The 27213-nt window shown below is 52.4% G+C and overlaps 1 protein-coding gene across 4 annotated transcripts in view; it reads right to left on the reverse strand.

The window, feature by feature from the left end:
* Positions 1-1941: 1941 nt before the first annotated feature.
* CNTFR (ciliary neurotrophic factor receptor) overlaps positions 1942-27213 on the reverse strand; it is a 532905-nt gene continuing 507633 nt past the window's right edge. For 3 of the 4 annotated variants that reach the window (XM_083155437.1, XM_083155438.1, XM_083155435.1), the window contains 2 exons: positions 22850-23030; positions 7984-8144 (listed from right to left, as the gene is read on the reverse strand). In XM_083155437.1, coding sequence (XP_083011563.1) covers positions 7984-8144; positions 22850-23030 — 342 coding nt within the window. Of the gene's footprint in view, positions 3679-7983; positions 8145-22849; positions 23031-27213 lie in introns of those variants that run through there. The other variant, XM_083155439.1, reaches the window with a different exon arrangement.

Consider the following 27213-nt stretch of genomic DNA (forward strand, 5'->3'; position numbering starts at 1 on the left):
CGTTCCTGCGTCCCTCCCGGGGCCGGCAGTGTCCCGCCGTGGTGGGGGAGGGGCAGTTGGGAGCCCCCCCCCTGTCATTCGTGAATACGCACAGCGTTTATTCCTGCAGCCAGAGGGGCTGGGATCATAGCTGGCAGCTCACGGAGCTGAGCATGCCCCCACAGCACCGAAAATGGGGCGTGGCACTGTTCCACAAGCGCACGCACTGTCCCACAAGTCTGCACACATGTGTTGGGGGGGGGGGGGGTGGGGGTGTGTGTGCGTCTGTGTTTTCTGCACAGCGCGGCAGCAATATGTCCGTGCTAGGCATCGCTCTGGAGTCAGCGCTCATTTACTAAAGTGCAGGACACGTTGCTTAGAGCAACCAATGATCTTCCAGAAGGTGCTTCATAAATGATAAGTAGAATATGTTTGGTTGCTATAGGCAACATCTGCACTTCTGAAAACTCTCACTATAGTAATGGCAGCCCTAAGTGTACAATATAGGGGACACACCTCGTACCTCACGTTCCCATTATCGGAAACCATTGTGAGGCACAGGGTGTGGATATTAACTACAATGTGAGGCACGAGGTGAGGAAAACATGGCTCCCATACAATGCCCATTTTTACGACGGAGTTAATGTTCTAAGTCTTGGGTGGAGATAAAGTACCAACCAACTAGATCCTGTCATATTAAGGCCGTGTTTGAAAAAAATGGCAGTTATCAGCTGGCTGGCTGCTATTTTATCTCTCACCCAGGCTTAGTAACTAGAGACCTGTATCTGACACTCCAGTATGTCCGTCTCCCCTGCAGTCACACGTGTTAGTGTCAGTACTTGCACTTGGCGCACATCTCCAGGGAGAGATAAAGTAGCAGTTGGGACCTCTTTGCACATGAAATAAAAATTATCTGTGTACTGCATCAGCCAATGAGATTGTGTCACTTTCCTTATGTACTATGACAACAATGAAAGCAACAATCTGATTGGTTGATACAATTAACACCACCTTGCTGTGCGCACGCCGATTATTAGATAGCCGGTATGATGTGCGCACGCCCTCTGTATGAACGGACCACCCGAAGGCTAGCCTTCACTGTCTGCACACCGGGTGATTGACACCCCGCAAAAACACAGAAAAATAAATAATAATGAGTGAATCAAATTGTAAAAAGTAATAAGTATATTTAATATTAAAAATGAATATTCATAGGACACTAAAGATCGCATATAGCTGCATAAAGTATCTTACATAAATGTACAACACTGTATAAAAAACATACAAATAAAGTAATTGTCTGTATAACCAGATCTCACGTGGGGAGGTGAACCCCAAATCGGGGTAAAGGTGTAACCTGCACTGTCCACAATGTCGTAGTCCCAAGTAAATGGAGACAAATGTACGGCAGTTTGTAATCCTGTATGTCCCCCGAGGGAGCGGCTGGTGTTGGAAGCCTACCTTCAACCTCGTGGCAATTGTATCCAATAAAGCAGGAAATAAGCCGGAGACTTCCAATAGTGGGGGGACCCCGTGGTCAGAAGAATAAGCAGGTGAGTATTCCAATGGTCTCCCTGGATCTGGAACAAGACAGCGCCACCAACGCGTTTCCCTGGACTAACGCCAGCTTTATCACCTGCTTATTCTTACCCCGGGGTCCCCCCACTATTGGAAGTCTCCGGCTTATTTCCTGCTTTATTGGATACAAATTGCCACAAGGTTGAAGGTAGGCTTCCAACATCAGCCGCGCCCTCGGGGGACATACAGGACTACAAACTGCCGTACATTTGTCTCCAGTTACTTGGGACTACGACATTGTGGACAGTGCAGGTTACACCTTTACCCCGATTTGGGGTTCACCTCCCCACGTGAGATCTGGTTATACCGACAATTACTTTATTTGTATGTTATTTATACAGTGTTGTACATTTATGTAAGATACTTTATGCAGCTATATGCGATCTTTAACGTGTCCTATGAATATTAATTTTTAATATTAAATATACTTATTACTTTTTACAATTTGATTCACTCATTATTAAGTACGAGCGCGGCCTTTCCTTCTGGTTACCTTCACTGTGGGGACTGACCCTCCCCCACTCTAGCAGCTGCTCAAATAAGCAAGCAATTCAGAGCAAGCGCTCTTGGGGGGCAACACCTTGGTGCTGACCCTATATTGCTTTCTCTTTGATTGACACCCCTGCCACTGCTTTCGGGCGGAATGCAGTCTATTCTGGGAGTGCCCCTGAAAATGCAGGCGTTCCGCGACCATTGGGAGGAGGGGACCACTGACGTCATCAGCGCTAAACAGGGTGGAATCCATTCTATGGTGAGTGATCGCGGATGTATTTCCCCGTGTACACGGCTGGAAACGCATTCGCCGGGCCCATAATGTGATACACTGGAGTGTGAGGTTTCGGTCACCTGATCCCGGAGACTAGAGGATGCCTACGATGTTACCTTGTTGCTACACGCTACAGAACGCACCTTTTATGTGGTTGTGTGATTTGTCACTCAGACCGTCCCCGCAGTGACATGTGACATGTACAATGCTCAATAACACTTTACAGCCAATTCCCAGAACTGCAGAGAGAAATATTCAACGTTCCCTTCCAATTTTATAAGAATTCACAAGTCTTCTATAAGGAGAGCGCAGGTGGGAATCACCGGGAACACAGAGAGAACGGTGGATACCCCGCACGGATGTGAGGCCAGCGCAGCATTAGGTCACAGGACACCATGACTTTGGAAAAAAGTTTGAGAAATGTATGAAAAGATTCCAGGTGAATTGGGCTGACTGTACAGTGTTCATAATAAAAATGTTCATCCACCCAGGGTGCCATGAGCAGAGCCACGGCATTTCCGTCCACCCCAAACTCCAACCGGTCCTTTGGCGGCAAAACGCCATTTCGGTCCAATAAGTCAACTCTCTTGTTTGTGGTATCAAATTAGAAAGTAAGGAGAAATTTCCTAAAAGTTTTAACCAACAGTGCAAACGCGGTGAGGATTACGGCGCACACAGTCTGCTCATTTGGCAAAGTAAATGCAACGGGGGAAAGCGCGAAAAAGGAAAGGTGTGTACAGATGAAGGAACATTAAACAGGATTGAGTGATACTGATCGGTGGCTCAGAATACGCCAGAGGGTTAGCTCCATGGTTGGTGGCCTTGGTACCGCTGTGTGTCGGGAAGCACAGCATTGTGGGAAAGAAACGAGAGTTGTCTTTGGCATGGCGGTATAGCTGTATGATCCTATGACGATCTTAGCATCCCATCATCCAGAAAGTCTCCAAATATAGCAAAGTGAGTTTGTCCATCCCCCATGATTATGCTGTGCGTTCTGTAAATTTGGTTCGCTTTCAATAAAGCATTCCTTGTTTTAGTTTTGGCAGACTTTTTTTTTTATTTCCCACACATCCAAGTTGTATTATTACTGTACAGTTTGGTTTGATGGTGTGTTCTTCGCTTCATATATTGTATCCATTTTTATTATTATTTTTTTTTATAAGATTTTTTTTTCATTTTTTTTTTTGTAACTGTCGGCGGCCATGGCAACGCACCATTTTTAGTTGGATTTGTCCATTCCAAAAGAAAAATAATATAACCAATGAAGATAAAATGAAATAAGTTGTATCCTCTGTAACATGTGCAAAATAGAGAAAAATATTGAAATACTTTATGTGGGAATGCGACGAAGGAATCTGCAAGGAAAAGAGAGATGACGTGAGTACATCCAAGTGACAGTCCTCACCTTCTAAGGGCATGCGCCAAGTGACAGTCCTCAACCCCTAGGGGCACTCGCCAAGTGACAGTCCTCACCACCTAGGGGCACTCGCCAAGTGACAGTCCCCACCTTCTAAGGGCATGCGCCAAGTGACAGTCCTCACCACCTAGGGGCACACGCCAAGTGACAGTCCTCACCACCTAGGGGCACGCGCCAAGTGACAGTCCCCACCTCCTAAGGGTACTCGCCAAGTGACAGTCCCCACCTCCTAAGGGCACTCGCCAAGTGACAGTCCTCACCACCTAGGGGCACTCACCAAGTGACAGTCCTCACCACCTAGGGGCACTCACCAAGTGACAGTCCTCACCACCTAGGGGCACTCACCAAGTGACAGTCCTCACCTCCTAAGGGCACGCACCAAGTGACAGTCCCCACCTCCTAAGGGCACGCGCCAAGTGACAGTCCCAACCTCCTAAGGGCACTCGCCAAGCGACAGTCCTCACCACCTAGGGGCACTCGCCAAGTGATAGTCCTCACCTCCTAGGGGCACTCGCCAAGTGACAGTCCTCACCACCTAGGGGCACGCGCCAAGTGACAGTCCTCACCACCTAGGGGCACTCGCCAAGTGACAGTCCTCACCACCTAAGGGCACTCGCCAAGTGACAGTCCTCACCACCTAGGGGCACGCACCAAGTGACAGTCCTCACCACCTAGGGGCACTCACAAAGTGACAGTCCTCACCACCTAGGGGCACTCACAAAGTGACAGTCCTCACCACCTAGGGGCACGCGCCAAGTGACAGTCCTCACCACCTAGGGGCACGCGCCAAGTGACAGTCCTCACCACCTAAGGGCACTCACCAAGTGACAGTCCTCACCACCTAGGGGCACACGCCAAGTGACAGTCCTCACCACCTAATGGCACTCGCCAAGTGACAGTCCTCACCACCTAATGGCACTCGCCAAGTGTCAGTCCTCACCACCTAGGGGCACTCGCCAAGTGACAGTCCTCACCACCTAGGGGCACTCGCAAAGTGACAGTCCTCACCACCTAGGGGCACTCGCAAAGTGACAGTCCTCACCACCTAGGGGCACTCGCCAAGTGACAGTCCTCACCTAGGGGCACTCGCAAAGTGACAGTCCTCACCACCTAGGGGCACTCGCAAAGTGACAGTCCTCACCACCTAGGGGCACTCGCAAAGTGACAGTCCTCACCACCTAGGGGCACTCGCAAAGTGACAGTCCTCACCACCTAGGGGCACTCGCCAAGTGACAGTCCTCACCACCTAGCCACCTAGGGGCACTCGCAAAGTGACAGTCCTCACCACCTAGGGGCACTCGCAAAGTGACAGTCCTCACCACCTAATGGCACTAGCCAAGTGACAGTCCTCACCTCCTAGGGGCACTCGCAAAGTGACAGTCCTCACCACCTAGGGGCACTCGCCAAGTGACAGTCCTCACCACCTAGCCACCTAGGGGCACTCTCAAAGTAACAGTCCTCACCACCTAGGGGCCCTCGCCAAGTGACAGTCCCCACCACCTAAGGGCACTCGCCAAGTGACAGTCATCACTTCCTAGGGGCACTCGCCAAGTGACAGTCCCCAACACCTAAGGGCACTCGCCAAGTGACAGTCCTCACCACCTAGGGGCACTCGCAAAATGACAGTCCACACCACCTAAGGGCACTCTATAAAGTGACAGTTCTCACCACCTAGGGGCACTCGCAAAGTGACAGTCCTCACCACCTAGCGGCACTCGCCAAGTGGCAATCCTCACCACCTAAGGGCACTCGCAAAGTGACAGTCCTCACCTCCTAGGGGCCCTCGCCAAGTGACAGTCCCCAACACCTAAGGGCATTACGCTGTAGTGTCCCCCTGCATTACGCTGTAGTGTCCCCCTGCGTTACCCTGTAGTGTCTCCCTGTGTTACCCTGTAGTGTCTCCCTGCATTACGCTGTAGCGTCTCCCTGCATTACCCTGTAGTGTCTCCCTGCATTACGCTGTAGTGTCCCCCTGCATTACCCTGTAGCGTCCCCCTTGCATTACCCTGTAGTGTCCCCCTTGCATTACCCTGTAGTGTCTCCCTGCATTACGCTGTATCGTCTCCCTGCATTACCCTGTAGTGTCCCCTGCATTACTCTGTAGTGTCCCCCTTGCATTACCCTGTAGTGTCCCCCTGCATTACCCTGTAGAGTCCCCCTTGCATTACCCTGTAGTGTCTCCCTGCATTACCCTGTAGAGTCCCCCTGTAGTGTCTCCCTGCATTACGCTGTATCGTCTCCCTGCATTACCCTGTAGTGTCCCCTGCATTACCCTGTAGTGTCCCCCTTGCATTACCCTGTAGTGTCTCCCTGCATTACCCTGTAGAGTCCCCCTGTAGTGTCTCCCTGCATTACGCTGTAGTGTCCCCCTGCATTACGCTGTAGTGTACCCCTGCATTACGCTGTAGCGCCCCCTGCATTACGCTGTAGTGTCCCCCTGCATTACGCTGTAGTGTCCCCCTGCATTACGCTGTAGTGTACCCCTGCATTACGCTGTAGTGTCCCCCTGCATTACCCTGTAGTGTCCTCCTGCATTATGCTGTAGTGTCCCCCTGCATTACCCTGTAGTGTCCTCCTGCATTACGCTGTAGTGTACCCCTGCATTACGCTGTAGTGTCCCCCTGCATTACTCTGTAGTGTCTTCCTGCATTACGCTGTAGTGTCCCCCTGCATTACGCTGTAGTGTCCCCCTGCATTACCCTGTAGTGTCCCCCTGCATTACCCTGTAGTGCATTACTGCATTACGCTGTAGTGTCCCCCTGTATTACGCTGTAATGTCCCCCTAGATTAGGCTGTAGTTTCCCCTGCGTTACCCTGTAGTGTCCCCCTGCATTACGCTGTGTCCCCCTGCATTACCCTGTAGTGTCCCCCTGCATTTCCCTGTAGTGTCTCCCTGCATTACGCTGTAGCGGTTCCCTGCATTACCCTGTAGTGTCCCCTGCATTAGCCTGTAGTGTCCCCCTTGCATTACCCTGTAGTGTCCCTCTGCATTACACTGTAGCGTCCCCCTGCATTACGCAGTATTTGTGTAGTTTCACGGCGCCAGCATCTGACTACTTCCGGGTTCTACGCTCGCCACAAACTATCTAAAATAAACTGTACTTATGTAATATCTGGGCTCCCGCTTTTCTTATGAGACCGCGTCCCCTCGCGGGACACGCTGCGCTCGCCACACTATATAAAATCAACTCCATGCGTAGTTGGATAGTAGGGGTATGAAAAAATGGGGTGCATTTAACATGGGAGCCCAGATAATACATAACTACCAAATAAACTAACTTAACTCCATGCCAACATGGATAGTTCATACCCCCACTATAGTTTTAGATAGCGTGATGAGCGTAGCGAGCCACCGAGCCCGCAAGGGGACTCAGACGCACGGCGCCATGCTGGCGTCGTGAAACTACACAAGTACCCATTATGCTGTAGTGTACCCCTGCATTACACTGTAGTTTACCCCTGCATTACGCTGTAGTGTCCCCCTGCATTACGCTGTAGCGTACCCCTGCATTACGCTGTAGTGTACCCCTGCATTACGCTGTAGTGTACCCCTGCATTACGCTGTAGCATCCCCTTGCATTACGCTGAAGTGTCCCCCTGCATTACGCTGTAGTGTACCCCTGCATTACGCTGTAGCGTACCCCTGCATTACGCTGTAGCGTACCCCTGCATTACGCTGTAGTGTACCCCTGCATTACGCTGTAGTGTACCCCTGCATTACGCTGTAGTGTACCCCTGCATTACGCTGTAGTGTCCCCCTGCATTACCCTGTAGTGTCCCCCTGCATTACGCTGTAGCGCCCCCTGCATTACCCTGTATTGTACCCCTGCATTACGCTGTAGCGTACCCCTGCATTACGCTGTAGTGTACCCCTGCATTACGCTGTAGTGTACCCCTGCATTACGCTGTAGTGTACCCCTGCATTACGCTGTAGTGTCCCCCTGCATTACGCTGTAGTTTACCCCTGCATTACGCTGTAGTGTCCCCCTGCATTACGCTGTAGTGTCCCCCTGCATTACGCTGTAGTGTACCCCTGCATTACGCTGTAGTGTACCTCTGCATTACGCTGTAGCGTCCCCTTGCATTACGCTGAAGTGTCCCCCTGCATTACGCCGGAATCTGTTATAGGCGGTGTGACCCTGGTACCTACCCCACCAGCATAATATACAGTGTGACCCCGGTATTTGCCCCACCAGCCCAGGGCATGTGAAATGATGGCAGATTACACAGGCACCTCTGCTCCTTACCACATGAGCAATATCCCAAGTGGAACCATTGACCATACGGAGAACCAGGACAGCCGGACCCCCGACGACCCAACCACAGACTTTGGCTCCCACACGGTGGTGGACAGCGGCGCTACGTAAGTTGTTGTGGTTGTAGTTGTGATTGTTGTTGTGGTTTCTAGAAGAAAAAAGAGATTATATGTTATATTATTGTGTAACTCAATGTGCGGCCCATATATAGTATCATTACTGTATATATAGTACTGTACATCAGCCGATGGTCCACCTCTGCTATACCTCATACATGTCATTAGCCTCTAGTTGGGAAAATTCTCCTGCCCTCAGTCTGTGCTGGGCATAACTACCCACAGAGGTGCACAGAGACAGGGGGGTGTGTGTGTGCTGCAGTCATGTGACACCGTACCTGTACACAGGTGTCCCCCAATACACTGTATATGTGATGTGTGAGGAAGCTGGTTACCTGGGGAGCTGTGCAGAGACAGGTGTGTGTGTGTGCTGCAGTCATGTGACACCGTACCTGCACACAGGTGTCCCCCAATACACTATATATGTGATGTGTGAGGAAGCTGGTTACCTGAGGAGCCGTGCAGAGACAGGTGTGTGTGCTGCAGTCATGTGACACCGTACCTGTACACAGGTGTCCCCCAATACACTATATATGTGATGTGTGAGGACGCTGGTTACCTGGGGAGCCGTGCAGAGACAGGTGTGTGCGTGCTGCAGTCACATGACACCGTACCTGCACACAGGTGTCCCCCAATACACTATATATGTGATGTGTGAGGAAGCTGGTTACCTGAGGAGCCGTGCAGAGACAGGTGTGTGTGCTGCAGTCATGTGACACCGTACCTGTACACAGGTGTCCCCCAATACACTATATATGTGATGTGTGAGGAAGCTGGTTACCTGGGGAGCCGTGCAGAGACAGGTGTGTGTGTGTGCTGCAGTCATGTGACACCGTACCTGTACACAGGTGTCCCCCAATACACTATATATGTGATGTGTGAGGAAGCTGGTTACCTGAGGAGCCGTGCAGAGACAGGTGTGTGTGCTGCAGTCATGTGACACCGTACCTGTACACAGGTGTCCCCCAATACACTGTATATGTGATGTGTGAGGAAGCTGGTTACCTGGGGAGCTGTGCAGAGACAGGTGTGTGTGTGTGCTGCAGTCATGTGACACCGTACCTGCACACAGGTGTCCCCCAATACACTATATATGTGATGTGTGAGGAAGCTGGTTACCTGAGGAGCCGTGCAGAGACAGGTGTGTGTGCTGCAGTCATGTGACACCGTACCTGTACACAGGTGTCCCCCAATACACTATATATGTGATGTGTGAGGACGCTGGTTACCTGGGGAGCCGTGCAGAGACAGGTGTGTGCGTGCTGCAGTCACATGACACCGTACCTGCACACAGGTGTCCCCCAATACACTATATATGTGATGTGTGAGGAAGCTGGTTACCTGAGGAGCCGTGCAGAGACAGGTGTGTGTGCTGCAGTCATGTGACACCGTACCTGTACACAGGTGTCCCCCAATACACTATATATGTGATGTGTGAGGAAGCTGGTTACCTGGGGAGCCGTGCAGAGACAGGTGTGTGTGTGTGCTGCAGTCATGTGACACCGTACCTGTACACAGGTGTCCCCCAATACACTATATATGTGATGTGTGAGGAAGCTGGTTACCTGAGGAGCCGTGCAGAGACAGGTGTGTGTGCTGCAGTCATGTGACACCGTACTTGTACACAGGTGTCCCCCAATACACTATATATGTGATGTGTGAGGAAGCTGGTTACCTGGGGAGCTGTGCAGAGACAGGTGTGTGTGCTGCAGTCATGTGACACCGTACCTGTACACAGGTGCCCCCCAATACACTATATATGTGATGTGTGAGGAAGCTGGTTACCTGGGGAACCGTGCAGAGACAGGTGTGTGTGCTGCAGTCATGTGACACTGTACCTGCACACAGGTGTCCCCCAATACACTATATACAGTATGTGATGTGTGAGGAAGCTGGTTACCTGAGGAGCCGTGCAGAGACAGCTGTGTGTGTGCTCCAGTCATGTGACACCATACCTGTACACAGGTGTCCCCCAATACACTATATATGTGATGTGTGAAGAAGCTGGTTATCTGGGGAGCCGTGCAGAGACAGGTGTGTGTGTGTGTGCTGCAGTCATGTGACACCGTACCTGCACACAGGTGTCCCCCAATACACTATATATGTGATGTGTGAGGAAGCTGGTTACCTGAGGAGCCGTGCAGAGACAGGTGTGTGTGTGTGCTGCAGTCATGTGACACCGTACCTGCACACAGGTGTTCCCCAATACACTATATATGTGATGTGTGAGGAAGCTGGTTACCTGGGGTGTAGCTAAATCTTTATTGGCACATTACTGTGCACTTTGTGTTGATTAGTTGGAATACATTTTAATCAAATCCATTATAATTCCATAGAGTAACGATTATACATATATATATACATACACACACACACACACACACACACACACACACACACAGTGTATATTATCATCCCTGCAGCAGTCAGCACAATGTAACAATCGCAGTAATTAGCTTGGGGTTTATGGAACAGACAGATGATAACGAGGGTCGGCACAGAGCCCCAGTGACTGTACCTGGACACACGCTCTGCTACTACACATAGTAAATCCGCTCGCCGCAGCCAGTACACACTGTATAAATCCCCCTCTTATAAAGTACACTGCTACAATTTGCATTGCAAATGACATCAGTCTTCGGTTCTACAGAGAGACTTTGCTTTCCAAATCCAGTCATTCATGTTCTAGAGCTCACTAAGCCCATTCTGTGCAGCATAATTCATATTCCAAACCCAGTTATTTACATCCCAGGGACCGTAATTCACATTCTGCTCTAAATAGCACGATTCTCCCCAATGGCCCTTGAGTCAATTATAGTGCTGCGCTGATGATAATTATGATATATGGCTTGTTATACTTCCTCCCAGCCAGTTCCCCATACACTCCAACCACGCGGGCGAGCCAGGAGAGCGCCGGAGGAGGGACGCTGGATACACGCTTGGAATTGCAAATCCATTTAGGAAACTGACAATTTCCTCTTAGGTGATATCAGAGATACTTACCCTGTATATGTCACATGTATCTACTCCTATCTAATCCATTTGTCACACTTATATGTTATGTTGTGAGTATTGCATTGTTCTGATTGGCTTCACTAGGGCTGTGAGGGTTCTAATGCTCTGATTGGCTAAAAGTTGGTCTAGTCCTGTGACGGTTTTATAATGATCTGATTGGCTACAAGTTTGTCCAGTATTGTAAAAGTTCTATAATGCTCTGATTGGCTACAAGTTGGTCCAGTCCCGTGACAGTTCTATAATGCTCTGATTGGCTACAAGTTGGTCCAGTCCTGTGACGGTTCTATAATGCTCTGATTGGCTACAAGTTGGTCCAGTCCTGTGACGGTTCTATAATGCTCTGATTGGCTACAAGTTGGTCCACTCCTGTGACGGTTCTATAATGCTCTGATTGGCTACAAGTTGGTCCAGTCCCGTGACAGTTCTATAATGCTCTGATTGGCTACAAGTTGGTCCAGTCCTGTAACGGTTCTATAATGCTCTGATTGGCTACAAGTTGGTCCAGTCCTGTGACGTTCTATAGTGCTCTGATTGGCTACAAGTTGGTCCAGTCCTGTGACGGTTCTATAGTGCTATGATTGGCTACAAGTTGGTCCACTCCTGTGACGGTTCTATAATGCTCTGATTGGCTACAAGTTGGTCCAGTCCTGTGACGGTTCTATAATGCTCTGATTGGCTACAAGTTGGTCCAGTCCTGTGACGGTTCCAATGCTCTGATTGGTTACACTATCTACCTAGTTTTGTGACAGTTCTAAGGCAATAATTGGCTACAGCCAGTGCAGTGCTGTTGGGTCACAGGTACTACAGCACAGATACACCACAGGGTGAATAGTATACACATTGCCAAGCTTGTAGAGACTCATTTATTTATTCTGCTAATGAAGCTGAGAGTACCACCCTTGAACTGAGGTACCAAACAATTAGCTAAACTACAGGCATTTTATTTTAGCTGAGGTCTAGCAGTTCCATAACTTAACAGCGGGGGGTGCTGCAAGCTATCGGTACCACTGAGCAGTCTGCACCCCAAGGGGAAGCCTCAGGGGTTATATGTCACTGTGATATAGGTCTCAGCACACGGGGGAGCTGCAGCCTCAGACGTATGCCACGAGAGGGTTAATGTGACTGCAGAATGCCAGGGGCTTCATTATTTGCTCATTAGGATATAATCAGTATTTAATACACAGACTGGGAGGTCAGCGGCCCCTCCCCCAGATAGCGGCTGCACTTATATCCTGGCGTGCAGACAGGACAGGGCCATGCTGTACACATGGGGCTAATAATGACAATATAATACATAATATGTATGAGACACCAGCAGAGAACGCACAGAGGCCTCTGGGGAGGACGAATGTAGGACAGGAACGCACCACGGTCATGTACCAGTGACATTCACCATCTGTTCTGTGTGTGCAGCATAACATCATGTCTGCTCATGCAGAGTCTGGCGTGTAACACGTGTTCCTACATGGCTGCCTGCCTGCACATATAACAGAGTCTGGCGTGTTACATGTGTTCCTACATGGCTGCCCGCATGCACATATAACATAGAGTGTGGCGTGTTACATGTGTTCCTACATGGCTGCCTGCCTGCACATATAACATAGAGTGTGGCGTGTTACATGTGTTCCTACATGGCTGCCCGCCTGCACATATAACATGGTGCATGATCACAGTGCTGACAAGACTGTGTGTGTGTATGTATATATATATATATGTGTGTGTATGTATGTATGTGTGTGTGTGTATCCTGTCCTCCTAGTGCGCATCTGTTCATTTTCAAGCATTCTGTCCGCAGTACCCCTGCGTTCTGCATCCATGCTGCAGCCGTAACCAGAAGTCACCAGTCCAACAGAACCCGCATCCGATGCAGCCATACCAAGCATTCTGTCCGCAGTACCCCTGCGTCCTGCATCCATGCTGCGGACGTAACCAGAAGTCACCAGTCCAACAGAACCCGCATCCGATGCAGCCATACCAAGCATTCTGTCCGCAGTACCCCTGCGTCCTGCATCCATGCTGCAGCCGTAACCAGAAGTCACCAGTCCAACAGAACCCGCATCCGATGCAGCCATACCAAGCATTCTGTCCGCAGTACCCCTGCGTCCTGCATCCATGCTGCGGCCGTAACCAGAAGTCACCAGTCCAACAGAACCCGCATCCGATGCAGCCATACAAAGCATTCTGTCTGCAGTACCCCTGCGTCCTGCATCCATGCTGCAGCCGTAACCAGAAGTCACCAGTCCAACAGAACCCGCATCCGATGTAGCCATACCAAGCATTCTGTCCGCAGTACCCCTGCGTCCTGCATCCATGCTGCGGCCGTAACCAGAAGTCACCAGTCCAACAGAACCCGCATCCGATGCAGCCATACCAAGCATTCTGTCCGCAGTACCCCTGTGTCCTGCATCCATGCTGCGGCCGTAACCAGAAGTCACCAGTCCAACAGACCCCGCATCCGATGCAGCCATACCAAGCATTCTGTCCGCAGTACCCCTGCGTCCTGCATCCATGCTGCAGCCGTAACCAGAAGTCACCAGTCCAACAGAACCCGCATCTGATGCAGCCATACCAAGCATTCTGTCAGCAGTACCCCTGTGTCCTGCATCCATGCTGCGGCCGTAACCAGAAGTCACCGGTCCAACAGAACCCGCATACGATGCAGCCATACCAAGCATTCTGTCCGCAGTACCCCTGCGTCCTGCATCCATGCTGCGGCCGTAACCAGAAGTCACCAGTCCAACAGAACCCGCATCCGATGCAGCCATACCAAGCATTCTGTCCGCAGTACCCCTGCGTCCTGCATCCATGCTGCAGCTGTAACCAGAAGTCACCAGTCCAACAGAACCCGCATCCGATGCAGCCATACCAAGCATTCTGTCCACAGTACCCCTGCGTCCTGCATCCATGCTGCGGCCGTAACCAGAAGTCACCAGTCCAACAGAACCCGCATCAGATGAAGCCATACCAAGCATTCTGTCCGCAGTACCCCTGCATCCTGCATCCATGCTGCGCCCGTAACCAGAAGTCACCAGTCCAACAGAACCTGCATCCGATGCAGCCATACCAAGCATTCTGTCCGCAGTACCCCTGCGTCCTGCATCCATGCTGCAGCCGAAACCAGAAGTCACCAGTCCAACAGAACCCGCATCTGATGCAGCCATACCAAGCATTCTGTCCGCAGTACCCCTGCGTCCTGCATCCATGCTGCAGCCGAAACCAGAAGTCACCAGTCCAACAGAACCCGCATCCGATGCAGCCATACCAAGCATTCTGTCCGCAGTACCCCTGCGTCCTGCATTCATGCTGCAGCCGTAACCAGAAGTCACCAGTCCATCAGAACCAGCATCCAATGCAGCCATACCAAGCATTCTGTCCGCAGTACCCCTGCGTCCTGCATCCATGCTGCGGCCGTAACCAGAAGTCACCAGTCCAACAGAACCCGCATCCGATGCAGCCATACCAAGCATTCTGTCCGCAGTAACCCTGCGTCCTGCATCCATGCTGCGGCCGTAACCAGAAGTCACCAGTCCAACAGAACCCGCATCCGATGCAGCCATACCAAGCATTCTGTCCGCACTACCCCTGCGTCCTGCATCCATGCTGCGGCCGTAACCAGAAGTCACCAGTCCAACAGAACCCGCATCCGATGCAGCCATACCAAGCATTCTGTCCGCAGTACCCCTGCGTCCTGCATCCATGCTGCAGCCGTAACCAGAAGTCACCAGTCCAACAGAACCCGCATCGGATGCAGCCATACCAAGCATTCTGTCCGCAGTACCCCTGCGTCCTGCATCCATGCTGCGGCCGTAACCAGAAGTCACCAGTCCAACAGAACCCGCATCCGATGCAGCCATACCAAGCATTCTGTCCGCAGTACCCCTGCGTCCTGCATCCATGCTGCGGCCGTAACCAGAAGTCACCAGTCCAACAGAACCCGCATCCGATGCAGCCATACCAAGCATTCTGTCCGCAGTACCCCTGCGTCCTGCATCCATGCTGCGGCCGTAACCAGAAGTCACCAGTCTAACAGAACCCGCATCCGATGCAGCCATACCAAGCATTCTGTCCGCAGCACCCCTGCGTCCTGCATCCATGCTGCGGCCGTAACCAGAAGTCACCAGTCCAACAGAACCCGCATCCGATGCAGCCATACCAAGCATTCTGTCCGCAGTACCCCTGCGTCCTGCATCCATGCTGCGGCCGTAACCAGAAGTCACCAGTCCAACAGAACCCGCATCCGATGCAGCCATACCAAGCATTCTGTCCGCAGTACCCCTGCGTCCTGCATCCATGCTGCGGCCGTAACCAGAAGTCACCAGTCCAACAGAACCCGCATCCGATGCAGCCATACCAAGCATTCTGTCCGTAGTACCCCTGTGTCCTGCATCCATGCCGCGGCCGTAACCAGAAGTCACCAGTCCAACAGAACCCGCATCTGATGCAGCCATACCAAGCATTCTGTCCGCAGTACCCCTGCGTCCTGCATCCATGCTGCAGCCGTAACCAGAAGTCACCAGTCCAACAGAACCCGCATCCGATGCAGCCATAACAAGCATTCTGTCCGCAGTACCCCTGCGTCCTGCATCCATGCTGCGGCCGTAACCAGAAGTCACCAGTCCAACAGAACCCGCATCCGATGCAGCCATACCAAGCATTCTGTCCGCAGTACCCCTGTGTCCTGCATCCATGCCGCGGCCGTAACCAGAAGTCACCAGTCCAACAGAACCCGCATCCGATGCAGCCATACCAAGCATTCTGTCCGCAGTACCCCTGCGTCCTGCATCCATGCTGCAGCCGTAACCAGAAGTCACCAGTCCAACAGAACCCGCATCCGATGCAGCCATACCAAGCATTCTGTCCGCAGTACCCCTGCGTCCTGCATCCATGCTGCAGCCGTAACCAGAAGTCACCAGTCTAACAGAACCCGCATCCGATGCAGCCATACCAAGCATTCTGTCCGCAGTACCCCTGCGTCCTGCATCCATGCTGCAGCCGTAACCAGAAGTCACCAGTCCAACAGAACCCGCATCCGATGCAGCCATACCAAGCATTCTGTCCGCAGTACCCCTGCGTCCTGCATCCATGCTGCGGCCGTAACCAGAAGTCACCAGTCTAACAGAACCCGCATCCGATGCAGCCATACCAAGCATTCTGTCCGCAGCACCCCTGCGTCCTGCATCCATGCTGCGGCCGTAACCAGAAGTCACCAGTCCAACAGAACCCGCATCCGATGCAGCCATACCAAGCATTCTGTCCGCAGTACCCCTGTGTCCTGCATCCATGCCGCGGCCGTAACCAGAAGTCACCAGTCCAACAGAACCCGCATCCGATGCAGCCATACCAAGCATTCTGTCCGCAGTACCCCTGCGTCCTGCATCCATGCTGCGGCTGTAACCAGAAGTCACCAGTCCAACAGAATCCGCATCCGATGCAGCCATACCAAGCATTCTGTCCGCAGTACCCCTGCGTCCTGCATCCATGCTGCAGCCGTAACCAGAAGTAACCAGTCCAACAGAACCCGCATCCGATGCAGCCATACCAAGCATTCTGTCCGCAGTACCCCTGCGTCCTGCATCCATGCTGCGGCCGTAACCAGAAGTCACCAGTCCAACAGAACCCGCATCCGATGCAGCCATACCAAGCATTCTGTCCGCAGTACCCCTGCGTCCTGCATCCATGCTGCGGCCGTAACCAGAAGTCACCAGTCCAACAGAACCCGCATCCGATGCAGCCATACCAAGCATTCTGTCCGCAGTACCCCTGCGTCCTGCATCCATGCTGCAGCCGTAACCAGAAGTCACCAGTCCAACAGAACCCGCATCCGATGCAGCCATACCAAGCATTCTGTCCGCAGTACCCCTGCGTCCTGCATCCATGCTGCGGCCGTAACCAGAAGTCACCAGTCCAACAGAACCCGCATCCGATGCAGCCATACCAAGCATTCTGTCCGCAGTACCCCTGCGTCCTGCATCCATGCTGCGGCTGTAACCAGAAGTCACCAGTCTAACAGAACCCGCATCCGATGCAGCCATACCAAGCATTCTGTCCGCAGCACCCCTGCGTCCTGCATCCATGCTGCGGCCGTAACCAGAAGTCACCAGTCCAACAGAACCCGCATCCGATGCAGCCATACCAAGCATTCTGTCCGCAGTACCCCTGTGTCCTGCATCCATGCCGCGGCCGTAACCAGAAGTCACCAGTCCAACAGAACCCGCATCCGATGCAGCCATACCAAGCATTCTGTCCGCAGTACCCCTGCGTCCTGCATCCATGCTGCGGCCGTAACCAGAAGTCACCAGTCCAACAGAATCCGCATCCGATGCAGCCATACCAAGCATTCTGTCCGCAGTACCCCTGCGTCCTGCATCTATGCTGCGTCCGTAACCAGAAGTCACCAGTCCAACAGAACCCGCATCCGATGCAGCCATACCAAGCATTCTGTCCGCAGTACCCCTGCGTCCTGCATCCATGCTGCGGCCGTAACCAGAAGTCACCAGTCCAACAGACCCCGCATCCGATGCAGCCATACCAAGCATTTTCTCCGCAGTACCCCTGCGTCCTGCATCCATGCTGCGGCCGTAACCAGAAGTCACCAGTCCAACAGAACCCGCATCCGATGCAGCCATACCAAGCATTCTGTCCACAGTACACCTGCGTCCTGCATCCATGCTGCAGCCGTAACCAGAAGTCACCAGTCCAACAGAACCCGCATCCGATGCAGCCATACCAAGCATTCTGTCCGCAGTACCCCTGCGTCCTGCATCCATGCTGCAGCCGTAACCAGAAGTCACCAGTCCAACAGAACCCGCATCCGATGCAGCCATACCAAGCATTCTGTCCGCAGTACCCCTGCGTCCTGCATCCGTGCTGCAGCCGTAACCAGAAGTCACCAGTCCAACAGAACCCGCATCCGATGCAGCCATACCAAGCATTCTGTCCGCAGTACCCCTGCGTCCTGCATCCATGCTGCGGCCGTAACCAGTCCAACAGAACCCGCATCCGATGCAGCCATACCAAGCATTCTGTCTGCAGTACCCCTGCGTCCTGCATCCATGCTGCAGCCGTAACCAGAAGTCACCAGTCCAACAGAACCCGCATCCGATGCAGCCATACCAAGCATTCTCTCCGCAGTACCCCTGTGTCCTGCATCCATGCTGCGGCCGTAACCAGAAATCACCAGTCCAACAGAACCCGCATCCGATGCAGCCATACCAAGCATTCTGTCCGCAGTACCCCTGCGTCCTGCATCCATGCTGCGGCCGTAACCAGAAGTCACCAGTCCAACAGAATCCGCATCCGATGCAGCCATACCAAGCATTCTGTCCGCAGTACCCCTGCGTCCTGCATCCATGCTGCGGCTGTAACCAGAAGTCACCAGTCCAACAGAACCCGCATCCGATGCAGCCATACCAAGCATTCTGTCCGCAGTACCCCTGCGTCCTGCATCCATGCTGCGGCCGTAACCAGAAGTAACCAGTCCAACAGAACCCGCATCCGATGCAGCCATACCAAGCATTCTGTCCGCAGTACCCCTGCGTCCTGCATCCATGCTGCGGCCGTAACCAGAAGTCACCAGTCCAACAGACCCCGCATCCGATGCAGCCATACCAAGCATTCTCTCCGCAGTACCCCTGCGTCCTGCATCCATGCTGCAGCCGTAACCAGAAGTCACCAGTCCAACAGAACCCGCATCCGATGCAGCCATACCAAGCATTCTGTCCGCAGTACCCCTGCGTCCTGCATCCATGCTGCGGCCGTAACCAGAAGTCACCAGTCCAACAGAACCCGCATCCGATGCAGCCATACCAAGCATTCTGTCCGCAGCACCCCTGCGTCCTGCATCTATGCTGCGGCCGTAACCAGAAGTCACCAGTCCAACAGAACCCGCATCCGATGCAGCAATACCAAGCATTCTGTCCGCAGTACCCCTGCGTCCTGCATCCATGCTGCAGCCGTAACCAGAAGTCACCAGTCCAACAGAACCCGCATCCGATGCAGCCATACCAAGCATTCTGTCCGCAGTACCCCTGCGTCCTGCATCCATGCTGCGGCCGTAACCAGAAGTCACCAGTCCAACAGAACCCGCATCCGATGCAGCCATACCAAGCATTCTGTCCGCAGTACCCCTGCGTCCTGCATCCATGCTGCGGCTGTAACCAGAAGTCACCACTCCAACAGAACCCGCATCCGATGCAGCCATACCAAGCATTCTGTCCGCAGTACCCCTGTGTCCTGCATCCATGCTGCGGCCGTAACCAGAAGTCACCAGTCCAACAGAACCCGCATCCGATGCAGCCATACCAAGCATTCTGTCCGCAGTACCCCTGCGTCCTGCATCCATGCTGCGGCCGTAACCAGAAGTCACCAGTCCAACAGAATCCGCATCCGATGCAGCCATACCAAGCATTCTGTCCGCAGTACCCCTGCGTCCTGCATCCATGCTGCAGCCGTAACCATAAGTCACCAGTCCAACAAAACCCGCATCCGATGCAGCCATACCAAGCATTCTGTCCGCAGTACCCCTGCGTCCTGCATCCATGCTGCGGCCGTAACCAGAAGTCACCAGTCCAACAGAACCCGCATCCGATGCAGCCATACCAAGCATTCTGTCCGCAGTACCCCTGCGTCCTGCATCCATGCTGCGGCCGTAACCAGAAGTCACCAGTCCAACAGAACCCGCATCCGATGCAGCCATACCAAGCATTCTGTCCGCAGTACCCCTGCGTCCTGCATCCATGCTGCAGCTGTAACCAGAAGTCACCAGTCCAACAGAACCCGCATCCGATGCAGCCATACCAAGCATTCTGTCCGCAGCACCCCTGCGTCCTGCATCCATGCTGCAGCCGTAACCAGAAGTCACCAGTCCAACAGAACCCGCATCCGATGCAGTCATACCAAGCATTCTGTCCGCAGTACCCCTGCGTCCTGCATCCATGCTGCGGCCGTAACCAGAAGTCACCAGTCCAACAGAACCCGCATCCGATGCATCCATACCAAGCATTCTGTCCGCAGCACCCCTGCGTCCTGCATCCATGCTGCAGCCGTAACCAGAAGTCACCAGTCCAACAGAACCCGCATCCGATGCAGCCATACCAAGCATTCTGTCTGCAGTACCCCTGCGTCCTGCATCCAGGCTGCGCCCGTAACCAGAAGTCACCAGTCCAACAGAACCCGCATACGATGCAGCCATACCAAGCATTCTGTCCGCAGTACCCCTGCGTCCTGCATCCATGCTGCGGCCGTAACCAGAAGTCACCAGTCCAACAGAACCCGCATCCGATGCAGCCATACCAAGCATTCTGTCCGCAGTACTCCTGCGTCCTGCATCCATGCTGCGGGCGTAACCAGAAGTCACCAGTCCATCAGAACCCGCATCCGATGCAGCCATACCAAGCATTCTGTCCGCAGTACCCCTGCGTCCTGCATCCATGCTCCAGCCGTAACCAGAAGTCACCAGTCCAACAGAACCCGCATCCGATGCAGCCATACCAAGCATTCTGTCCGCAGTACCCCTGCGTCCTGCATCCATGCTGCGGCCGTAACCAGAAGTCACGAGTCCAACAGAACCCGCATCCGATGCAGCCATACCAAGCATTCTGTCCGCAGTACCCCTGCGTCCTGCATCCATGCTGCGGCCGTAACCAGAAGTCACCAGTCCAACAGAACCCGCATCCGATGCAGCCATACCAAGCATTCTGTCCGCAGTACCCCTGCGTCCTGCATCCATGCTGCGGCCGTAACCAGAAGTCACCAGTCCAACAGAACCCGCATCCGATGCAGCCATACCAAACATTCTGTCCGCAGTACCCCTGCGTCCTGCATCCATGCTGCAGCCGTAACCAGAAGTAACCAGTCTAAAAGAACCCGCATCCAATACAGCCATACCAAGCATTCTGTCCGCAGTAACCCTGCGTCCTGCATCCATGCTGCAGCCGTAACCAGAAGTCACCAGTCCAACAGAACCCGCATCCGATGCAGCCATACCAAGCATTCTGTCCGCAGTACCCCTGCGTCCTGCATCCATGCTGCGGCCGTAACCAGAAGTCACCAGTCCAACAGAACCCGCATACGATGCAGCCATACCAAGCATTCTGTCCGCAGTACCCCTGCGTCCTGCATCCATGCTGCAGCCGTAACCAGAAGTCACCAGTCCAACAGAACCCGCATCCGATGCAGCCATACCAAGCATTCTCTCCGCAGTACCCCTGCGTCCTGCATCCATGCTGCGGCCGTAACCAGAAGTCACCAGTCCAACAGAACCCGCATCCGATGCAGCCATACCAAGCATTCTGTCCGCAGTACCCCTGCGTCCTGCATCCATGCTGCAGCCGTAACCAGAAGTCACCAGTCCAACAGAACCTGCATCCGATGCAGCCATACCAAGCATTCTGTCCACAGTACCCCTGCGTCCTGCATCCATGCTGCGGCCGTAACCAGAAGTCACCAGTCCAACAGAACCCGCATCCAAAGCAGCCATACCAAGCATTCTGTCCGCAGTACCCCTGCGTCCTGCATCCATGCTGCGGCCGTAACCAGAAGTCACCAGTCCAACAGAACCCGCATCCGATGCAGCCACACCAAGCATTCTGTCCGCAGTACCCCTGCGTCCTGCATCCATGCTGCAGCCGTAACCAGAAGTCACCAGTCCAACAGAACCCGCATCCGATGCAGCCATACCAAGCATTCTGTCCGCAGTACCCCTGCGTTCTGCATCCATGCTGCAGCCGTAACCAGAAGTCACCAGTCCAACAGAACCCGCATCCGATGCAGCCACACCAAGCATTCTGTCCGCAGTACCCCTGCGTCCTGCATCCATGCTGCAGCCGTAACCAGAAGTCACCAGTCCAACAGAACCCGCATCCGATGCAGCCATACCAAGCATTCTGTCCGCAGTACCCCTGCGTCCTGCATCCATGCTGCAGCCGTAACCAGAAGTCACCAGTCCAACAGAACCCACATCCGATGCAGCCATACCAAGCATTCTGTCCGCAGTACCCCTGCGTCCTGCATCCATGCTGCGCCCGTAACCAGAAGTCACCAGTCCAACAGAACCTGCATCCGATGCAGCCATACCAAGCATTCTGTCCGCAGTACCCCTGCGTCCTGCATCCATGCTGCGGCCGTAACCAGAAGTCACCAGTCCAACAGAACCCGCATCCGATGCAGCCATACCAAGCATTCTGTCCGCAGTACCCCTGCGTCCTGCATCCATGCTGCGGCCGTAACCAGAAGTCACCAGTCCAACAGAACCCGCATCCGATGCAGCCATACCAAGCATTCTGTCCGCAGTACCCCTGCGTCCTGCATCCATGCTGCGGCCGTAACCAGAAGTCACCAGTCCAACAGAACCCGCATCCGATGCGGCCATACCAAGCATTCTGTCCGCAGTACCCCTGTGTCCTGCATCCATGCTGCAGCCGTAACCAGAAGTCACCAGTCCAACAGAACCCGCATCCGATGCAGCCATACCAAGCATTCTGTCCGCAGTACCCCTGCGTCCTGCATCCATGCTGTGGCCGTAACCAGAAGTCACCAGTCCAACAGAACCCGCATCCGATGCAGCCATACCAAACATGTGTTTACTCGCCACCCAGTCACCGGCCAGAAATGCCCACTCCACGTTAGTCTGCAACACAAATGTGTGGACGCACACGCGCAGGAATGTTTCTGACTCAGGAATGGAAACCCCGCCCCGTGCGCAGTAACCATTAGACACGCTCACCTGTCTTTTGGGCTTCTGTCGTAATGTATTTGGGTTCTTCTGTCCACGGCGTGGCATGCACGGCCACACTCCAGTCACTCCACGTGCCGATCTCACAGTCTTTGGCTGCTACCTGGATGATGTACTCTTTGCCAGCATAGGCGTCAGTGATAGTGTGGGACGTCCCGTCGGATAGCTCTACCTGTTCACGGAGACAAGATGCCGGCGTTATAGAGCAATATTAGTATTTACCTGCACCGGTCACGACTAGTTCCTTTATCTGCTCTGGTGCTTCTACAACACTCTGGTCTGTATCCCAGCACTGAGATACAGACAGACTGTGCGAAGGGTGCTACAATGAACACTAAATGGTATAGGCTGATTATACTTAGAGGGTCATTTATTAGCCTAGAACACTATTATTATTATTATTCTATTTTATTTATAAGGCGCTACAAGTGTTTCGCAGCGCCATACAGAGGGCATACAACAGAACAGTACAGGGAAACAGAACTTAACATTACAGTAAGTAAATAACAAAAATCGAGTGCAGGTAACAAAGATACAACACACACTAATTAGCGAGGGAGTAATCACTGTTCTACTAGGGGCTGGACCCCATAGATAAGAGATGAGCCTTTTAGGCACATTTATCATGATCGCATTTACAATGCGATCTGGGTGGAATATTACCGCCCAGGATCGCATTGTAAAATGCGTCATATCGGGGCAATGTATCAATTTTAAGGGCACAGGGACAGGGCTCCGAAAGGAGCCCGTCCCTGCGAAGCCCGAACCCGGAAGCCGGGAGGTCAGCGCATGCGCGGTTATGCGCTGACCCCCGCCGACCCCTCTTACCGCACTACCCTGCTCGGGCAGTGCGAAGCGTAGCCATAGGCGAAGCTGGGGTGCGAAGTAGGGCTGCCCAATGTTGATACATCGGGCAGCTTCGCATCCCCCATAGAAACCTATGGGGGATGCGGCCGGCGGCACTGCAGGGAGGGTCCCCCTATGATACATTTAGGGGATACTTAATATTTGCGGCTAAACCCCGAAAACGTGTGTTTTCGGGATTTAGCAGCATATATGGTTTGATTAATGGGCCCCTAAGTGAGAAGAAGGCTTTGACAACAAGAGGGAAGAGGGCCCTGCGCTGTGACAGACAGATGACATGAGGTGCAAGCAGGCAGAGGCAGGGGTCGGAGGACCAGCCTCAGGATTGGGTTATGCAGTAGAAGGGTACGCTTTGATGAATATGTGGCTTGTCAGTGCCCGTCTGAAGCTTTCCAAGGTCGGGGAGAGTCTTAGGGAGCGGGGGAGCATGTTCCACTGAAGGGGTGCTGCATGGGCAAAATCTTGAACTTCAGCATGAGAAGCGGTGATCAGGGTGAAGGAGAGACGACGGTCATCTGTATCGTGCAGGAGGCTAAGCTCTGCCTACAGCAATGTTGTGCCACTCCATTGCTTCATTGTACAGCAACCTGACCATTTGTTCCCTAAAAATCTGCAGGTTACAAACTGGTCTGTGCCTCAAACTCCGAGATATTGGCGATGTGTCGTCGCTAGTATATATCTCCTACATTACAATGCATCTGCTGGGCACTGAGATAATCGGCTGACACCCCGATACTTCCTTCTCCAACAAAGTAGGTGCGAGGGGGAAGGGCGGGCGTTACCATGCCAATAGCCTGGAACAGCCCCCATTCCAGAAACGCTCAGCCCAAAAGCTGATTTGCTACACAAGACCGGGTTCTCGCACATACTGGGATCAAACTTTTGCCACCACCTTGCGCCAATTTCAAAGGCCAAAATTAGGCGCTTGTTGCCGCAGAAAAGGATTTACCCCACGGAACGTGATTTGCAGCTTTGGGGATGCATTTGGGGAGCAGCGCCCCGGGGTGTCATTAATAGAAGAAATTGAATACAAATGTATTACAGGTGTTCCCAATATGGGGGCGACCCTATACTCATCAGGGGACCCAAACAAATGATATTGTCCTTGTGCCTCCGCCCTAGCAGCCTCAGACACTCTTTAATGACCGGAGGAAGACCATAAAGGTAAGGTCAGCTGTACAAAGCCAATGTGAATGGAGAAAGCTGTAGGAGCGAGAAGAGGAGACAGCGGTGACGGTTTTATGTGGAGAGCCGGGATTGAGGGATAGAGTGATGGCGGCTGCAGGATGCGGGTCCCCCCACCCCTCCGCTCAGCACTCTTCCTCTGACACAGAACAGACGGAGCTGGGTTATATCCGCAGCCCCGGCTCAGGTGACTGATACATAATAGCTGTCAGGAATCCCTCTGCTTCCATTCAAAGCCATAATGGCTGCATCCAGCTGACAGCACCAGCCAGCAGGATATCAGGTTTAAAGGCAGCCCAGGTCCCCCGTGGTAAGAGGAGTGTGATGGAGACGGAGGTCACCAGATGTGTAGCCGGGGGACTCGGCTCAGAGCAGTTATCCGTTATGATCCAGGTTATGTTCCACCTTTCCCAGGATTCGGGGCGATGCCCCCGCTCCCCTCTCACCCAGGTTGATAGTACTCATACCATAACCTCAGCAGCCAATCACTTATGTGCTGTCATCGGATAGATGCACTACAGCAATCAGAGCTGGTGTCTTACTGTCCCTGCAGGGTACTAGCTCTGTGCACATACCCCAATGCACCAACCAGCATCCGGGCTAATCAGTATCCCCTGCCATGTACATGGAAAACATGGCATGCACTGTAAAGGCTGCAACACTTACCAACAGCAGGATGGAGAGAACGACACTGGCACTTAGATCCCTGCTCATAGTGTGATATAATATGGGGGCACTAGAGTATTACCTGTGTATAACGCTATATAACATGGGGGGAATCACATCTGCACACTGGTCACTGCCTGTATATAGTGTGATATAATATGGGGGCACTAGAGTATTACCTGTGTATAACGCTATATAACATGGGGGGAATCACATCTGCACACTGGTCACTGCCTGTATATAGTGTGATATAATATGGGGGCACTAGAGTATTACCTGTGTATAATGCTACATATCATGGGGGGAATCACATCTGCACACTGGTCGCTGCCTGTATATAGTGTGATATATTATGGGGGCACTAGAGTATTACCTGTGTATAACGCTATATAACATGGGGGGAATCACATCTGCACACTTGTCGCTGCCTGGATATAGTGTGATATAATATGGGGGCACTAGAGTATTACCTGTGTATAATGCTACATATCATGGGGGGAATCACATCTGCACACTGGTCGCTGCCTGTATATAGTGTGATATAATATGGGGGCACTAGAGTATTACCTGTGTATAACGCTATATAACATGGGGGGAATCACATCTGCACACTGGTCACTGCCTGTATATAGTGTGATATAATATGGGGGCACTAGAGTATTACCTGTGTATAACGCTATATAACATGGGGGGAATCACATCTGCACACTGGTCGCTGCCTGTATATAGTGTGATATAATATGGGGGCACTAGAGTATTACCTGTGTATAACGCTATATAACATGGGGGGAATCACATCTACACACTGGTCGCTGCCTGTATATAGTGTGATATAATATGGGGGCACTAGAGTATTACCTGTGTATAATGCTATATAACATGGGGGGAATCACATCTGCACACTGGTCGCTGCCTGTATATAGTGTGATATAATATGGGGGCACTAGAGTATTACCTGTGTATAATGCTATATAACATGAGGGGAATCACATCTGCACACTGGTGGCTGCCTGTATATAGTGTGATATAATATGGGGGCACTAGAGTATTACCTGTGTATAACGCTGTATAACATGGGGGGAATCACATCTACACACTGGTCGCTGCCTGTATATAGTGTGATATAATATGGGGGCACTAGAGTATTACCTGTGTATAACGCAATATAACATGGGGGGAATCACATCTGCACACTGGTCGCTGCTTGTATATAGTGTGATATAATATGGGGGCACTAGAGTATTACCTGTGTATAACGCTATATAACATGAGGGGAATCACATCTGCACACTGGTCGCTGCCTGTACATAGTGTGATATAATATGGGGGCACTAGAGTATTACATTGTGTATAACGCTATATAACATGGGGGGAATCACATCTGCACACTGGTCGCTGCCTGTATATAGTGTGATATAATAAGGGGACGCTAGAGTATTACCTGTGTATAACGCTATATAACATGGGGGGAATCACATCTGCACACTGGTCGCTGCCTGTATATAGTGTGATATAATATGGGGGCACTAGAGTATTACCTGTGTATAACGCCATATAACATGGGGGGAATCACATCTGCACACTGGTCGCTGCCTGTACATAGTGTGATATAATATGGGGGCACTAGAGTATTACATTGT

The sequence above is a fragment of the Crinia signifera genome, chromosome 1 (genome assembly GCF_055691185.1).
Source record: "Crinia signifera chromosome 1, ASM5569118v1, whole genome shotgun sequence".
NCBI lineage: Eukaryota > Metazoa > Chordata > Amphibia > Anura > Myobatrachidae > Crinia > Crinia signifera.